The following is a 19,334-nucleotide window of genomic DNA, read 5'->3' as shown; positions in this document are numbered from 1 at the left end:
GTATAAGTATCTGATTACTTACTATTGTAAGACTTTCTTTTGCAATTTATTCTCCAAATTTATAGTTTACGAAAAATGGTCAATGCAAAAAGACTAACGTTCTTTTTAAAATTTTCATGGGGTAATCCAGGGATATAAGTCGGTTGAAATATAAGACAGTGGTCGATTTTAATTTTTAAAATTTATATTAAGAAGATAAATACTATTAACAGTCATATATCTTATTTGTTATGAGGATAAACTTTTAAACCCATGAACCCAACACTAAATATTCAATTAAGCCCACGCAGAGTAGGGCCAATTCTGAGTTTTGAATGGCCCATGTCAAAAATTAAAATGAGGCCACTTAATTCTCATTTGTATGTAAGCAAAGTTTGTAGTTTTGTGCCGGGACACCAACCTCCAAATATCTTGCAGTCGCTGGAGGGCAGTGGGGTGCAGACTGATGACGGGGAGGATCCCCTAGCTTCTATGGTCCCTCAAAGCCCACTGGATTCCATGGATGAAGGTGATGCATGTGTGACTATGGCCCAGAAGGCGCTGAACTATGACGATGCATCTCCCTCCATTTCTGTGGAGGAAATGCAAGTGTCTTAGAAGCTTTTGCTTCAGGTATCTTTTCTCATCCTTTCTTAGTTTGTTTATTATGATGATTAAACTAATGGTTTGGAATGTTAGAGGGGCTGGTGGTAAGGGTTTCTCCGGTACCATCACTCACCTAAAAAAAATGCATAATTTTGATGTCTTGGCGATTATGGAACCAAGGATTAATGGCAGGAGAGCAGCTAATGTCATTAAAAGGTTGCCCTTCAATCAACATCTGGTTGTGGAGGCTAATGGTTTTTCTGGTGGCATTTGGCTTTTGTGGAATGACGACAAGCTACATGTGCAGCTCATGGTGTCTATGAGCCAAGCCTGTACTGTCTTAGTTTCTGGGTATGGTGTCCAGAATTGGCTTTTGACTGTTGTTTATGGGAGTCCTTGTCCTAGGAAAAGAGAGGGTCTCTGGAAACACCTGGCTGACATTGGGGATAACAACTCTCTACCTTGGCTCATTAGTGGGGATTTCAATGAAACTACTTCGTTGGAAGAATGCAAAGGTGGGAGATCCCAATTTAAACCTGGGGGTCTCGCTAATTGGATTCATAATTTTGATCTTGTGGATTTAGGGTTCCTTGGTAGCCCCTTTACTTGGACTAATAAAAGGGAGAGTGGTAAAACCATATGGAAGAGACTTGATAGGAGTCTTTGCTCTATGAACTGGAGAGTCTTGTTTCCTGAGGCTTTTATCAAGCACCTTCCTCGTATTAATTCTGATCATAATCCTATGTTGTTAAGTTTGGACAGCCATCATATTCCCCACCCTGAGCTCAAGCCTTTCAGATTTGAGGCCATGTGGTTGCAACATAATGAGTACAATAAGTTCGTGTCTTCGGCTTGGCCTGCTAGTGATTCTTGTATTCTCCATAAAATCCAGGAGTTTACTCCGTCCATTGTGATGTGGAATAAAGAGACCTTTGGTTGTTTATTCCAGAGGAAGAGAAGAATTATTGCTAGACTTGATGGCATTCAAAGAGCCTTGACCTCTAAATCTAGTTCTTTTTTAGCCCAGCTGGAGAAGGATCTTTCTTCTGAATTTAATGCTATTCTTCTTCAAGAAGAGACTTTTTGGCATCAAAAATCCAGAAATCTTTGGCTTCGGGAGGGCGACAGAAATACTAAATTCTTTCATCTCTCTACCATTATCCGTAGAAGGAGAAACAAAATTGAAGGCCTTGAAAATGAAAATGGGGATTGGTTCTATGATAAGATTGGTATTCATGAAATTGTGGTTAAGTATTTTGTGGAGCTGTTCACTGCTAGGAACTTACAGCACATTGACACCTATCACTTGACTTTTCCCATCATTGAGCCTAGTAGAATGGTGGCGCTGAATAGAGAGGTGATGGATGTGGAAATTAAGGAAAGTCTGTTTGCCATTGGGAAGCTAAAGGCTCCAGGGCCTGATGGCCTTCCTGCTGGGTTTTTTCAACATTCTTGGGACTTATGTGGCAATGATATCATTCACTTTGTGAAGAAGTGTTTTGAGACCGGTAGATGCCCAATTTGGTTGTATAAAGTAGTCTCTAAGATTCTTGTGGCGAGGCTTCGTCCGTTGATGCCCAATTTGGTTGGGCCTACCCAAGTTAGCTTTGTTCCTGGAAGGCAAATAACGGACAATATTATTATCGCTCAGGAAATTTTTCACAAATTCAGGAAAACCAAAGGTAAAAAGGGCTTCATGGCTTGGAAAATTGACTTGGCAAAAGCCTATGATAGGCTTCAATGGAGCTTTATCAAGCGGGTGCTTATGGAGATTGGTATTCATGGTAAATTCCTGGAATTAATTATGTCTTGCGTCTGTTCTGTGACCTTCCAGGCTCTCATTAATGGGGAAAGGACTGTTGGTTTTACCCCCCAAAGTGGCATTAGACAAGGTGACCCGTTGTCCCCTTATTTGTTTGTCCTCTGTATGGAGAAGCTTTCTCATATGATTACCCAAAATATTGAGGGTCGTACGTGGAATCTGGTGCCTGTATCCAAGCAGGGCCCTTTTATCTCCCACCTTTTCTTTGCTGATGACTTGATCCTGTTTGCTGAGGCTTCTCCTAGGCAGGCAAGAGTCATGAGAGAGTGCTTAGATGGGTTCTGCAGTATGTCTGGTCATATGGTGAGTTATGAGAAGTCTCAAGTTCTATGCTCTCCTAATGTGAAAAGAAGTGATGCTTTGCTTTTGGCTCAGACTTGTGGTTCCCCGTTGACTCAGGACCTTGGGAAATACCTTGGTGTTCCCTTAATTCATAACCGCATCAATAAAGCCACCTATTGGGAGGTTATTGATAAAGTCAAGAAACGGCTGACAGGTTGGAAAAGTGCTACTCTATCAATGGCTGGTAGGATGACGTTGATTCAGGCGGTTTCTTCATCTATTCCTACATACTCTATGCAAACCTCTAAACTTCCTATGACAGTGTGCCATGAGCAGGATCGTTTGAACAGAAACTTCCTCTGGGGTTCTACTGATAGCAAAAAGAAAGTCCACCTTGTGAGTTGGGAGAAGGTTACTCGGCCTAAACACCTTGGTGGGCTAGGGCTTAAGAAAGCCATTGTTGTTAATCAATCCCTGCTTGCTAAAGCTGGTTGGAGGATTCTACAACACCATCACAGCCTTTGGATTGATGTTGTGAATGGGAAATATCTGAAAGGTAAAAAGGTGACTGAGGTTAAAAAAAAGGATTTTATTGATTCTTCCTCTACTTGGAAAGGAATTTTATATGGGACTCAGGCCTTGTCCACAGGTTTGAAGTATAGATTGGGTGATGGGTGCTTTGTTTGGTTTTGGACTGACCCTTGGGTTGATACTATGTCGCTCCAAAGGTATGCTTGCCACCCCCTTACTCTTGATCATTTGCAGGAGAAGGTTAGTGATTTCATTACTAATGGTGAATGGAATTTGCCTAAACTTAACATATGGCTCTCTACTGAGATTGTCACGAAGATATCTTGTATCCATGTGTCAGGCCCTGGTGTGGTTACTGATAAACTTATTTGGGCTGCAAACTCTAATGGTCGTTTCTCTGTGAGCTCTGCTTATTCTGCTCTTATCCAGGATGATTGTGTGGACCATTGGCAATGGGATTTCATCTGGAACCTGAATCTCCCCCCCAAAATTAAAACTTTTCTGTGGACTTTGTGCCATGGCAGAATTCTTACTAATGAAGCTCGAAGGAATAAAGGTCTCTCTCTTGATGCTTGTTGCCATATCTGTAAGTGGCCTTCTGAATCTATTTCCCATCTTCTCAGGCTTTGCCCCAATGCCATGCTGGTCTGGAATTCCATGGGTCTTAGTGAATCTATCCGGCAATCCTTTAATTTTAATATGTGGGATTGGATGTTCTTTAATTTGAATGATGGCAAGAGCTGTTATAACCAATTGCAATGGAATGTTGTGTTTGGTTTTGCTGTGTGGCACATATGGAAAAACCGTTGCATTGAGGCTTTTGAAGATAATCAGCCCCTCACTTCTCTTTCTGGTATCTATGTTTGTCGAGCTGCCAATGAGTGGATATATACCAAGTTAGTAACCAATAGGAAGGTTGCTAAGGTTGATGTCCTTATTACTTGGAATTTTCCTCCTGTTGGTTGGTGGAAACTAAATACTGATGGCTGCAGGAAAGGTGAGGAAGGGATTATTGGTGCTGGTGGTGTAATCAGAAATGCCAATGGGGACTGGGTTGGTGGATTCTCTGCTAATATTGGGAGGGGTTCTGTTTTACAAGCTGAGTTATGGGCCATCCTCTATGGATTGCGGCTTGCTAACCATTCTAACTATTTTCCCCTTATTGCGGAGTCTGATTCCTGTTTGGCGGTGGATCTTGTGAATGCGCCTAGTTGTGACCCTCTTCACCCTTTGTTCACTCTTATCTCTAGTTGTAAAGCTATCATGACTGGTAATGTTTGTCGTATTCATCATGTCTTCAGAGAAAGCAACTCTGTTGCTGATATGCTTGTTTCTATTGGAGTCACCAAGCCTTTGGGTCTCCATACTTGGGCTAATGCTCCTGCTGCTGTGAACCAGTTAATCTTTAAGGATATGTGTAGGGTGTGCATACCCAGACTTATTGTTCCTTAGTGTTTTGTTGGGCTTTGCCCTCCTCTTTACCAAAAAAAAAAAAAAAAAGTTTGTAGTTTTGTTTTTTCGAATGTTCTAGTGCCCAAAACCATAACCGCATGAATCTTCAAGTTCGGTAAAGGAGGCTTCAAAATGGAAACCCTCCTTGGGCATCTTCATGGTGATTTCCTAGAAATGAAAACTGGTTTCGGGCACATGCTATGGGAATGATTTAATGGACACCCACCCTAAAACTGCCTATTGGACAACTCTAAACCCACATAACACTCCCTTTCCTTTATTTTGTTTTATTTTTTTGTTTTATTTCTTGTTATCTACTGGTGTTCTGATGAATGAGTGTGAGAGTGTGAGAGTAAAATTCTTTTTCATGTAGACTGTAGGTGCAAAATTAAAGAATGAAAATTAAGATTAATGGCTACCAGTAGCCATTATTGTTAATTAGTAATTATTCAATAACTAAGTATTTATTTTGGTACTAGCCTTGTATCCATTCAATTCAGTCATACTAAATGAAAAATCACCATGTTCACCTACCGTAGGCATGTTAATCACATTCTACCCTATTCATTTTAATCGCATGAAGACGATGGATGTATGATTTCAACGATTAAAATGAATATGGTAGAATGTGGTTAACATGCAGACTGTAGGTGAACATGGTCTCTCTTTCTGTGTGTTTTTTGTTTTGGAGACGAAGATGACTTGAGGAGTAGGAAAATGAATTATAACACGGATCAAATACATACGAGATAATTATAAAGCAAGCAATTTGCAGCAGAGTAAAACTATGGAAGAGAATTTGAACTATCAAATTTTCTTCTCAAAAAAATAAAAAATAAAAAATAAAGTAGTTTTTACTTTTTTTACTTCAAAAGATAAGACACAAAATGGGGAAATTTACAGAAACAAATACAAATACAAATAGTGTCCTTCAAATGACCAATATCATCTAAATGATATGGAACCACACCAAACACATGTCCTTCAAATGACCAATATCATCTAAATCATATGGAACCACACCAAACACATGGCGTACCTAATGCACCAAACACACGAAAAATCAGTATTGGAATTTGGAACCTGAAATCTTTAGTATTATCATTGCTTCAAAGTTTTAATATAAATGATACTAATGCAAAAGCAGTCAAAATTGTACTATGATTCCTTTGAATAGGGGGCGAGTAGGAAGAGCCACGCAAGGCACAAACAAGACTCTGACAGCAATGTTCCACATCAATACCAACCCACCAAATAAATTCCAGAGGCTAATGAATATCGGAACAAGGTTTTCATCTCCCACCAAATTATATTATATATATATACTAAAGCCCAATGCAACCAGATACTATTCATAAGTACTGTTCTCCACTAAACCTTTTCTGCTCCTCTTTTTGCCCTTTCCCATTCGCATCTCTTTCGTTGCAACGTTTTGTTCGCTCAGAGATTTCCAGTCCATTTCGAACCAGCTGGTTGGGCTGGTTGGGGGGCAGCCATGGAAGATCAGCGTTCACTGTTCTAAATGCGTGGGGATCTGTCGATTTTCGTTTAGGGAGGCGCGCTGCGAATCCAGCCGCCCTTTTGGTCTTCATCTCATTGGTTTTCCTCTCAGATGTTGCGTTCGAGTGTTGCCGTTCCAGCTGAGCTTCATCCTTCTTCTCATCGCACGCGTTTAGCTCAAAGGGATTTCTAGGTTTCGTAAAAAAAGGTTGGCTTTAATGTTCTTTTGGTTTTCTAGGTTGGTTTATTCATTGTCATGTCGAAAATTGAGAAGTCAATCAGAAATTGAGTTTCGTTTGTTCTTACAGGGACGAAGATCTAAGGAAAAAGAACTGGAGTAATCCATATGAGAACCCCCAGTCTGCTCATCAATCTGGTAATTGATGTCTGTGTGGCTGATTTTCTGTTTGCGTGTGGTTATAGACTCCTCCTTTTTTATTTTTTATTTTTTATGACTCCAGATTAGAACTATAATTCTAAGAGATGTAGCCAGAATGATTGGCAAGAGATGTAGCAAGATCAGAAGGTTGCGTGTTCAGAGAATTGTCTGTAGAGTAAAAATATACTAGCTTTTGTTCATTCTGACATGAAAAAATGCCAATATATTTGTGTGTAGAGTAAAAATAGACTATCTTTTCTCTTCTTAATGCTGCTTAATTGTTGTTTTGCTTTATCATATTTTTTATTTTTTATGAACAGTCTCATCCAACTGGAGTAATTAATATAAGAACCCTCTGCATATGCATTTTATTTATTTATTAATTAAGGATGGAGATTATGAATGAGACCTGTCATTAGTTTTTGAAATTCTTCCCTTTTTTACTTTTGGCAAAAAGTTCAGATTGAAACTATGATCCCTCATTCAAAAAGATGACCAACAATTTTACAGGTCAGGAGCCAATCAAATACAAGGCGATTGTAGATCTGCATTCAACTTCATGGAGAAGGCTCTTGAAGATCTTTACCCAAGAATGCAGGTCTAAATATTATATATATATATATATATAGTAGCTAGCTAGCCTTGAAAGATTTTTACAATAAAGGATCCTTTATATATATTTCCAATGTGTATTCATTTGGTTGTAAATATACACAAATCAATGTGTTTGTGTGTGATTTGAAGGATTGCTGAGGTGTGGGAAGAGTTGCAGACTGAGGTGGATAAATTATCTGAGGGCTGACTTGAAGAGAGGGAACATCACTGCTGAGGAGGAAGAAACCATTGTTAAGTTACACACTGCTTTGGTAATAGGTATATATATATACCCTCATTTTTTAATTAAATAAATATCTTTTTATATAGTTCTCTTTGGCCAGCTTTTCTTTCTGTATAATATATCCATGCTCAGAAAATATGAATGTAACCATCCTCAATTCGTTCTTAGTTTGTGGGTTCTAATTTTATTAAGATCCCTCTTTGAACAGGAGAGATCCGGCAGCCTGATACTTTATAGAACCATTTTTCAACTTGGTTATGCTAAGCTAGATTCAAGCTGTCTAGATACTCTAATATTTGTGTTAATTGGAAAATCTGATATAGAACAACGCTTATGTCTATGCCCATCGATCTACAATTCTGCTAACATTGTTAATTAATTTGATTAATTACTTGATTATGGCTGCATTGTGATATTGCCAATGTTGAAAAGGATTTATATTTGAGGGATGTTAATCAAGTTCTTAATTTCTTTTTGGGATCCCTCCTCTATAGAACTCCTGCTAATTTTAGTAAGGATGGTTAGGAACACAACCAATTGAGAGGAGCTCAAAGAAGCATTATGTGTTTTTTTTTTGGGCAGTCTGGCAACTGAACATGTTTGTGTTGTTAAACTATAAACTGGAGACCATATTGCCTGTACAGATTCTTCTATTGAGATTAAAATAAAACCAAATTTAAATGGAAAAAGAGACTATTTATAGCTGACCAACCAAGTTCCTCCTAATTGGCTTAAACCACCAGTTCAAAAGCCATAAACATTTTTATCACCTGGATTAAATACAAAGAATGATTTTTATTTTGTTATTAAAGTAAATCCCAGAGATTCAAAAGATATGCACAACAAATTTGTACAAAAGATATGCTCTGTGATGGGATTGAAACAAGTAGTCACAAATGTTATTACCTTCATGCCTATTTGCTCCCTATGTTACGGCCTCACATGTAATATGTTTGGATCAACTTTGGTGGCTTTCCTTCGAAAAAAAAAACTTGAATTTTGCTCTGTGATTTTTGCTTTGGATTTTGATGATGGCTGATATTCTGTTTTCTTCTGTCTCTGTTTGTTTTTGTTTTCCCGGATTTTTCTTTTGTTTTAGTAGTGGACTAACAAAGTTCAAGCATCTCATATAAAAACACTGCACATAAAAACATATTTGGACAGTTTTGGGACTAGAAAATCAGAAACTGCAATTTTTTCGATTTTTTTTTGCTTTTTCTCCTCTTCTTTCTTAACCATGTCTGCTTTTGATGTTTTGTAGGTGGTGTTTTGCTGATAGAGCTGTTTGGTGGTTGTTTTTGGTTCTGTTAAGCAAGAGGTGTGTTTCTATGTTGAAATTCCAATTTATTGTTTCGGTTCTGTCAATGGAGCATAGTAATTAGCTAATGGCATCAATTGACAATTGGTTGGGATAAATTTGAACTAATTGCTATGGTTGTTCAGCTGTAAATAAAGCCAAGTAATTCTTATGTGGTTTGAACCAATGACAAGCTGTTTCATGTATGATCTGTGCTTAGATACATATTAATATTTTTGACTTTTTCCTTTTAGTTTATGGAAGATATGATGTGTTTGGAGAGGTTGTTGATAAGAGTGATAACAACATGATATTGCTTTTGATTATATATTAATGCCTTTTCGTGTGCTGAAGCTTTTTTATTTATTTATTTATTTATTTATTTTAGGGAGCTTTTTTAACATGAAAAAGGACATGGAGTGGTTATAAACTGCCTTTGGTTTCATTTGATTGATGTTTTGGGTTGATTTTCAGACATATATGTTTACTACAAAATTGAAGCTTGATCTTTAGATTGTTAGAAGAGACTTTGGGAAAACTCAATTGTTGAATTAGAGTATGAAATATTGATATCTGTTTAAAGGGAAAAAAGGGAAAAACAGAAAAATGGAATTGAAAAATATAAAAAAAATCTTGATTGTTTAGGGTGACTTTTGCATAGATAACTTTTGATTATATACTCTTTGTTTCAAATGCATCTAGGATAATTTAAACAGCCCTCTTCCTGTGCTTTTACAGTGTTTTTCTTCGAACTAGAGGTGTCAGATGAATGTGCTTTTGCATCTTCTTTCTTCGAACTAGAGGTGTCAAACTAGACGGGCCGGCCTAGCACGGCACGAGTGCGAATATTAGTGGGCTGTGCTAGGTTTTTGAGAAATAGTAATGGGAAACTCCAATTTCAGGAAACTCAAATGACTCCCAACAACAGTTATGAACCATTTTCTTTAAGATGCGTCCTGCTCTTAGTTTGAGTGGATTCACTTCTCATCAGCTTAGGTTGATTCAATTGGTAATTTTTTTTGCATTTTAATCTTCTACCATTAGATTGTTATTTGTGACAAATTAATCTTGGATATGTGGTCAAGAACATCATTCCTAGGCATTCTTGGGTAATTTCCTCATTGTTTCATCCACTATGTTATGTTTCTATTTTGAAAGATGCTTGTCATATATTTTTTGTTGTTGTGGATTTTCTGTTTTTCCAAAATATGATCAATATTTTAAGATGACAAACAACATATAAAACATGTTATTAGTCTTTATTTTGTAACTTAAACTTGCTACATATTTTCATAACTTTATACACATTTCAGACGGTTTTAAAACCCGCAGCATCGTGCGGGCACCTTTGCTAGTATATACTAAAACTGAATAAAGTCACTGTTCTTAGACTGTTCCTTAGGATAATTAAATGACGTTTGTGCCCCTGCTTAACTGGTTGTCCTCTTAATTATGTTCACTAATGAACAGTACAATGACATTTTTGCCTTCATGACCAGCTACATAGCCCTTTTTCTCAGTTCGCTTCTTTTCCAAACTCAAGCCCCTTCAGCTCTCAAACCCGCATTCACTTCTCAAGCCAGAAAAGCCCCTTAAGCTCTCAAACCAGCGTTCACTTCTCAAGCCAGAAAAGCCCCTTCAGCTCTTAAACCAGCGTTCACTTCTCTAGCCAGAAAGAAAGCCGCGTTCACCAAAGAGAAGTGGGAGAGAGAGAGGCCTTAGAGATCATAGTCGTCTTCTCTAATTCTCGGGCACGGGTACTTTCAAGGTAAGCCTGCATAGTTCTCAATGGGTTGGGTTTTAAATTTCCCGTCTAATCATTTAGGATTAGGGTTATTTCTTACCCTCCGTCCATTCCTCAATCTGGCACAAGTTTTTGTAATTTTTTTGCCTGCATAGTTCTCAGTGGGTTGGGTTTTAAATTTCCCATCAAATCATTTAGGATTAGGGTTATTTCTTAACCTCCGTCCATCCCTCAATCTGGCACAAGTTTCTGTAATTTTTTTTATTCACTTAATTATGATTCAATATGTATAATGGGTTGATTGTATTATATGTTTTTCTCTATGCTGGAAATTCTGTTTAATGGGTTTGTCAGAAGTTTCTGGACCTGATTGGTTGATTTTGGTTTTTCTTTCTATAAGAATTTGGTTTTATGCTTTTTTGTTGGGAAAATCTGACTGATGCAATCAACAGCTGTTTAAATATGGAATGCGAGATGAAAGTAAATAGAGAAATTACTCGAGAATTTGTAATGATTTTGCTGCTGTAATGGGTTATTAATTTGTTGTTGTGATGATAGGTAGAGTATTAACAATACTTAGAACTGAAAAATCACTTTATCTCTTAATTACTAAGACAACAAAACTTGAGTACGTGCTACTTAATCCAATAATATACTTAAAAAGGTTAGAACTAAAGAATCACTTTATAATACTTCAACTGATCTGCTACTTTTATTGGATTCCTGGGTAATTTTTAAATCACTTTATCTCTTAATTACTAAGACAACAAAACTTGAGTACGTGCTACTTAATCCAATAATATACTTAAAAAGGTTAGAACTAAAGAATCACTTTATAATACTTCAACTGATCTGCTACTTTTATTGGATTCCTGGGTAATTTTTTCTTCTTCTTTTTTTTACTTTCATACCATATTAGTACATTTTTTCTGATTAATTAAGGTTCGAGATTATGAAAGAGGACTTTGTGATGAGTTTTTGAAATTCTCCATTTTTTACTTTACAGGAAAAAATGGAAAATTGTTATTGATTATATTAGTATAATTTGTTTAGGCAGTCTTTCTGGGATTTTGTTGCTTGCTGAGTTTATTTTTTATGTTTTTCGTTTTGAATCATTAAAATATGCCCAATGTTTTCACATAACAAGCAGCACATAAAACATGTTATTAGTTTATTTTTTGTAACTTAAGCTTGCTAGACTATATAAATAGTACCATTTTCCCTGCATATTTTCACGACTTTATACACATTTCACACAATTTCAAAACCCGCAGCATTGCGCGGGCACCATTGCTAGTAAACTACTAGAGTTTATAACTAATCGAAGCTTAATTATATAGATAGTGCATTATATAAAGTACTTAAACATTGAGAAGAAATAACATAAAATTAGACGATTTATCAAATTAGAGTGATTTAACAAATTAGAGTGATTTTTTTAGACGATTTAGATTGTTGAAATACAATGCACGATGGGCTCTAAAAGGGTGTACCCCAATTAAACCTCTCTATCTCCTAAAAGAATATCTCAATTTACATTTGAGAAGTTTGTAAGAAATGTATATTACTTCCCTTCCCTTATCCTTGTAAGAAATGCAATCACCGCTATAATACACCACCAATGTTTTTAGTAAGGGTGAGAACACTTTTCTACTGTAATTCAAACCGAAACTGAAATATCAAATTGACTAAATTGCACAGATGCTCCTCGTGCGTCTTGTGGTTTGTCCATAGTGTATATGTTCAATTTTAGTCCACTGTGCGCATTGCGTGGAAGGATAAAAGGGTAAGTTCAATCCCTTGGCCATAGCTTGTGGTTTGTTCATAGCTTTCTCATGTTTGTGGATAAAAGGTCAGTTCATCCCTTGACCATGTTCACTTACCATCTGCATGTTAACATGTTAATCACATTCTACCCTATTCATTTTAATTGCATGAGGACAATGGATGCATATGATTTCAATTATTAAATACCCCCTCCCCCTGCCACTCAAGTATTGCATCTTTCTTTCTTGATCGTAGTTTCCAAAATTTTTACTTGCTAGTTGCTAATGTAAATTTTTTAGTTCTTTTCTAATTATATATACCTTTTTTAACGTGTGAAGGGGCGGAATCGTGGATTAACAACTTTACCTTCCACGGCTTAAGTTTTACCAAATCACAAAGGTTAGCATCGTCCTCCTTAGTCTCCACAGCAACTTTTGATTTAGACCTAAGAGAAGCTATGGACTCTTCCATGGCCTCTTGTTGTTTCTTCAACCTTTCCTCCATGTCTTTCAATATAATTTCATTAGCCCTCTTCTTTGATTCACAAACTTCCTTCTTGAGTGACTCGGACATGTCAGAAACTTCCTTCTCCAATGAGTTGCACCCTCCCGTTCTTCTCACCGCATCCTTTAGCTTCGGCCATGTTCATGTTAAACGTGTGGTCATCTGAAACAAGTTTCTGACATGTCCAAGTCACTCAAGAAGGAAGTTTGTGAGTCAAAGAAGAGGGCTAATGAAATTATATTGAAAGACATGGAGGAAAGGTTGATGAAACAAGAAGAGGCCATGGAAGAGTCCATAGCTTCTCTTAGGTCTGAATCAAAAGTTGATGTAGAGACTAAGGAAGACGCTGCTAACCTTTGTGATTTGGTGAAACTTAAGCCGTGGAAGGTAAAGTTGTTAATCCACGATTCCGCCCCTTCACACGTTAAAAAAGGTATATATAATTAGAAAAGAACTAAAAAATTTACATTAGCAACTAGCAAGTAAAATTTTTGGAAACTACAATCAAGAAAGAAAGATGCAATACTTGAGGGGCAGGGGGAGGGGGTATTTAATGATTGAAATCATATGTATCCATTGTCCTCATGCAATTAAACTGAATGTGGTTAACATGTAGATGGTAAGTGAACATGGTCAAGGGATGAACTGACCTTTCATCCACGAACATGAGAAAGCTATGGACAAACCACAAGCTATGGCCAAGGGATTGAACTTACCTTTTTATCTTTCCATGCAGTGCGCATAGTGGACTCAAATTGAACATATATACTATGGACAAACCACAAGACGCACGAGGAGCATCTGTGCAATTTAGTCAATTTGATATTTTCAGTTTTGGTTTGAATTACAGTAGAAAAGTGTTCCCACCCTTGCTAAAAACATTGGTGGTGTTTTATAGTGGTGATTGCATTTCTTACAAGGATAAGGGAAGTAATATACATTTCTTACAAACTTCTCAAGTATAAGGGAGACGATGATTGAAGCTGGGCTTACGGTGAAGGATTAGGTTATGGTGAATGTTGAACAGTTCATTTGCTTTGTTGGCTAGGATTGTTTCGATATAATACATATGTTTGAGGTTGTATTTGCTTGATTATTATTATTTTTTCTTCCGAGAAAAATATTTGCTTTCTTTATTTCTACTCAGAATTGCAAAACACTACGAAAAGCAATAGAAATACAACACACACACACCAAACAAAACTATAAAACACGAGGAAAATAAATAGAAAGGCAGCACACACACCAAACAAAACAAAAGGATCCGTGAAGTATCCAGTTGATATGAAAAGGATATTTTTGACGAAAAAAGAATATGAAAAGGACATAGCTTTGATTGATTACCCAAAGTTGTGTCAAACCCCATAATTCAATAAACACATTCAACAAAAATAATCCCAAAAACCCACACAACACTTTAGACCAAAAAAACGGGGCAAGTTTTCTCTGGACTAGGTACTTCAGCCTCTTGTGCGAGAGAAACTTTCCCTCTTCTGGTCAAACTCACTTTGACAAACCAATCACTGTTTTCATGGCGGCGATGATAGTGGTCCCTATAGCAAGAGCAAGGGTGAAGATAGACCACGCTTCTTCAATATATGGAGTGAGTTTTGTTCTGTTTAGTTTATTGGGTTGATGGTAGTTTTGTGTTTGAATTCTAAACAAAAATTCTCTTACGATTTGTATCCGTTGCTTTTAGGGGGCAAATTATATATAAACTAAAACTGAGTTCACACCTCACTGTTCCTAAGATGTTCATTAGGAATAGTTTAAATAACGGTTTTGCCCCCGCTTAAGTGATGGTCTGCTTCCTTTAGTTGACTTATGAGCAGTGAATTGGCCATTATGCCCAATGCTTTTTCTAGTATAAAATCTGAAGGGATAGTCACAATAAGAAATTTGTTCCAAGTCCATGTATTCTTTGCTAGTGTTTTTCATGGTGTTTGGGATTTATGTCTCAATATGTCCAATGCTTTGTAAATGCTCTAGTCAGGTTAATGTTCCCAATGTTGCTAGCTAGCTACCTTGGGAAATAACTCAACTTTAAAATTAAATTTAACTAAAACAGATGATGTACAATGATGATTGGAAATGTTGATCAGGAATCTAAGACATATTTCCATCTAAGCACTGGTTAGGCTAAGACAGACACTATATCAGTGCAAAAATTCTAAGCAAATTAAATTCAAGGTTACTAAACTAATTCAATGAGATTCTACGTACTAATAATCTTCAAATTTATGATACCAGATGATGAATCATCAGATCAGTCCCTCCAAATACTGAATGGATTGATCGTAATCGTGATCTAGATCTCAGTTCATGTCTAGTCCTGCAAATCCTTGTAACTTGAACACTTGCTCCTCCAGCAAGTCTGGTGTCAAATCATTCCATAGCTGGTAGCAATATCTAATTTCTAAAGCCAAGGTACTAATTCATGATAGAGAGATGATGAATCATCAGATTAATTAGATCATCAATTCCTCCAAAAGTATCCAATAGATAGATTTTGATCTCGGTAGAAGCTCAGTCGACCACAGAGAGAGCTTGATACGCTTTGTCAGCAATGGCTGCTTCCATCAGATGGTGCGGGCCAATTTCCCCACAGTTGTCCAGGAAGGACTTGACCAAATTGTCAGAGACGCCACTCAACAGCGTCACCCGTGGATGATGTTCTTCTATACGAGGCATGCTGGCTCTTCACTAAGTTCAGACACCAAGTCCGAAACTCACCGCCAAGCGCGTTAGGCCATTGTAATCCCTGATGTGACACACTGCCAAGCAGTTTCTAAATTTTCCCAAACCCTCACCCTGCTTTTGCTACTGTTGCTGCTTTAGGTACATATCCTCCACCATTGCCTTCCACTGAAGCTCGGCCCCTTCTCTGACATCCCCATCTTCTACTACGTAGCGTATGATCTCATTTGGGAGCATAGCATCCGGCTTTATTATGCTGCCATGGCCACTCAAATTGCCTCCTCTTCCTCCTACTTTTTTCACCTCCTCCAAATACATCGTAACTTCTGAGCGCTGTCATCTCAAAAACATGACTTGATGATTCCAGTACCTGTATAAGGGCGCCAAAACCTCATTCCTAAGCCGCTCCCACTCTTGTGATTGATATGATTGATATGATTGATTTGATTGATATGGTTTGCGTGGGAAAAGCCTCCTTGCAATTCTTTCACACAGCAAAACGGCGTGGGAAGCACAGGTGTCCTCGGGGCGTTTGCTAATGCAACACACTGCAGCCTCGCTAACAAAAAGATCAGCATAAGTGTCAGCATCAAGAGTACCATCTTTATCATCTTCGTCGTCTTCATCATCGTCAGTTATATAATCGGATGGCTTCAAATCGAGCTTGTGCTGCTTGAATTTGTCAATATCAGACTTCAACTGCTCCACGAAGACATCCATAACCCGGTCGTGTAAGAGCTTATAGTCTGGGTCACAGTGGAGCCGCTCTGCAGCATCTTGGCCTTGTTCTATAAGGCGGTAGAGAATCTCGAGAAGGTCATAAAAACTCCCGAATGGATGGGCAATGGAGGGAAGGTTGCATAATAGCGTCTTGGGGTGGTTCTGGTGGAGCCAGAACACAGCCTTGTAGAAGGCTTCCTGATAAGATTTTCCGCTGCTCCGAATAGCAAGGAGATTGAAGATGAGCTTGAGGGTGGTTAGGGGAGGCCTGGTTCTGCTGCTGCTTTGTGTCGTCATCACTGACTCTGTCTGATGGTTTCACGTGGAAAAACAGATCTTGGCAGGGATCACCGTAGGAAGAGAAGGAAGAAATAGGGGACACGGAGATCTTCTTGGCCATGTCACCGTTGGAGTTGGAGTTGGAAGCCATTAATCTTCTTGTGAGCAGTGTTGGAGGACCGAAAACAAGAGTTTTTGAAGTTAGAATGGTAGGAGTAGGAGGAGCCATTACTTTCAGAATCCTTGTGAAAGTGGAACACACTTGGAGTGGCACTTGTTTCTTCATCCCTAATTCCTCATATTGAAATTGCAATCGAAAATCAACACATGCACACTCTCTCTCTCTGTTTTTTGTTTTGGAGACGAAGATGACTTGAGGAGTAGGAAAAGGAATTATAACACGGATGAAATACACACGAGATAATTATAAAGCAAGCAATTTGTAGCAGAGTAAAACTGTGAAAGAGAATTTGAACTGTCAAATTTTCTTCTCCAAAAAAAAATATATATTAATAAAAGTAGTTTTTACTTTTTGTACTTCAAAAGATAAGACACAAAATGGGGAAATTTATAGAAACAAATACAAATAGTGTCCTTCAAATGACCAATATCATCTAAATCATATGGAACCAAACCAAACACATGTCGTACCTAATACCATTGCAAAAGCAGTAGGGGGTGAGTAGGAAGAGCGACGCAAGGCACAAACAAGACTGACAGCAATGTTCCACATCAATACCCACCAAATAAATTCCAGAGGCTAATGAATATCGGAACAAGTTTTCATCTCCCACCCAATAAATTACTAGAGTTTATAACTAACCGAAACTTAATTATATAGATAGTACATTGTATAAATTACTTAAACATTGAGAAGAAATAGCATAAAATTAGACGATTTATCAAATTAGAGTGATTTAATAAACTAGAGTGATTTTTTAGACAATTTAGATTATTGAAATACAAGGCACGGTGGACTCTAAAAGGGTGTCCCCCAAATAAACCCCTCTCTCTCTCCTAAAAGAATATCTGAATTTACATTTGAGAAGTTTGTAACAAATGTATATTATTTCCCTTCCTTTATCCTTTTTAAAGGGACAGTGGCAATCACCACTATAATACACCAATAATGTTTTTAGTAAGGGTGGTAACACTTTTCTCCTGTAATTCAAACCGAAACTGAAAATATCAAATTAACTAAATTGCACATATGCTCTTCATGCGTCTTTTGGTTTGTCCATAGTATATATGTTCAATTTGAGTCCACTGTGTGCACCATGTGTAGATAAAAAGGTCAGTTCAATCCGGTCTTCGCGATTGACGGTGTTAAGTCGTCTGAATAATGAATGCAATCTATCGTATTTCTATAATAAAAATACTTCTTTACTAACTACAAGTTGCTTTGCCATGGACATTCTAGTCTTTATAATTAACTCATTTACTCTTTAATAATGATATAAGTTACCGTAATAATATTTTCATATCAAGCTAAAAAATAAAATAATATTACATGTCTTATATTTAAGGAACGATATGTGCAAGAGCCCATTAACTAAATTAATTCATTCAGTAAACATATATTACTAAAATTTCCTAGGAGAACCCAGGGCAAAGAGGCAGCAAGTTTGACAGAAAGAATTTCATTCCATAGCTGCCTCTGTTTAGCTTTTTGAGGGTAACCATAAAGGAAGGTAGCGAACCAGTTGTGATTCAAGCAAGTCCGAAAATTTTGACAGTGTATGGTATGTGCAATTCATTAGATTAGAATCCCAAAATATGGTCTTAAATTTAAGGAACGATATGTGCTAGAGCCAATTAATTTTAGTTTAGTTAATGCACTAATCCTATTATACAGGCCAAAAGAAAAACTTTAATGCTTTCAATCCAAATGTTACATAAACTTTAACGCATTTTTGTCTACATCACCACGCCACCCATATCTTGCAGCGCACTCTGCCATGCAGTCGTCGCCCCACTCCTCTTCCCAACCACTCCCATCCTGTTCTTTTTTCTTATTTTCTAATGAAGTTGCAATATGTTTTTGAATTAATTTAATTTTTATAAATTACATTTTTTTGACTAGCAGTAATACAATTGCTTCAACGGTATACAACAGATGGCTTCACCATCAACGGTTGGCCAGGAGTTTTATACAAAAACCCATCCAATCCATCTGCATGGTTATAGTAGCTTCAGTTTAGTTGGGATGGGTTATGGAAACTTCAATTTGAGCACTGCCCCGGAATCTTACAACTTGGAGGATCCACCCCAACTCAACACTTTTGATGTGCCTAACAATGGATGGGCCACCATTGGATTCGTTGCCAACCATCCTGGTAAATCCTCTAGCTCACTTTTGATGATAAAATTTATTTCTACACCTAGCTTAGCTCTTAAGACATTCGTGAGCTTATATCTCTTTTTCTTTTCTTTTTTTCAATAATTTACTAAAATGAAATATATATCGAGATGCTTTATTCTTACATCAAGTATATGTTTGAATTTTCAATAAATCGTCCATAGTTAGTAAATTCTCCTATAGTACGCATATATATTATACACGTAGGCAAAAAATACACATTTTAAAACTCAAACGTAGATATATTATTCACATGCGTACATATTATTCAGGTAGTATGGGTATATGGACAACATAATAAATAAATCTTTATATTAATTTGAGGAGTATGGTTTATGCACTGTCATTTGGAACGTCATGCTAGTTGGGGTATAGACACCGTGCTCATTGTGAAAAATGGGCCCACTATCGAAACCAGTATTCAGATGCCTCCTCCTAACTTGCCTTGTTGTTCTTAATCTCTTAGAACAAATCTCATGTTATCTACTATATATTGTGTTCCTGAACTTTATATTTGAGAATATTCATAGCTGATTGTTTTCATAGCGGATTGTAGGTAAAACAATCAGCAACTTTGT

At 37.2% G+C, this 19,334-nt stretch overlaps 1 protein-coding gene, 1 long non-coding RNA gene and 1 pseudogene across 11 annotated transcripts; 2 read left to right on the top strand and 1 right to left on the bottom strand.

Annotated features, from left to right (window-relative positions):
- The first annotated feature begins 336 nt into the window (after positions 1-336).
- Positions 337-4,672, top strand: LOC148291180 (uncharacterized). The gene is made up of 2 exons (XM_088245704.1): positions 337-584; positions 679-4,672. The coding sequence occupies exons 1-2, from the start codon at positions 337-339 to the stop codon at positions 4,670-4,672; spliced, it is 4,242 nt and encodes a 1,413-aa protein (XP_088101830.1).
- Positions 4,673-5,903: 1,231 nt separating this feature from the next.
- Positions 5,904-18,498, top strand: LOC110773649 (uncharacterized). 10 transcript variants are annotated; one of them, XR_015826257.1, is made up of 7 exons: positions 5,904-6,380; positions 6,481-6,548; positions 7,062-7,149; positions 7,296-7,424; positions 8,651-8,707; positions 12,536-13,134; positions 13,318-13,841. It is a non-coding gene; the product is annotated as an uncharacterized LOC110773649 (long non-coding RNA). The 10 variants fall into 10 exon arrangements; XR_015826255.1 differs by lacking the exons at positions 12,536-13,134; positions 13,318-13,841 and adding exons at positions 9,425-9,695; positions 10,186-10,848 and having other exon boundaries at positions 5,929-6,380; XR_015826260.1 differs by having other exon boundaries at positions 5,946-6,380; positions 12,536-12,596; positions 13,438-13,841.
- Positions 15,187-16,949, bottom strand: LOC148291179 (uncharacterized; annotated as a pseudogene).
- Positions 18,499-19,334: the final 836 nt, after the last annotated feature.

This window comes from Prunus avium, chromosome 8 (assembly GCF_965620075.1).
Source record: "Prunus avium chromosome 8, drPruAviu1.hap1.1, whole genome shotgun sequence".
NCBI lineage: Eukaryota > Viridiplantae > Streptophyta > Magnoliopsida > Rosales > Rosaceae > Prunus > Prunus avium.
The sequence above is the reverse complement of the archived record's forward strand: the minus strand, read 5'-3'. Positions and strand labels throughout refer to the sequence as shown.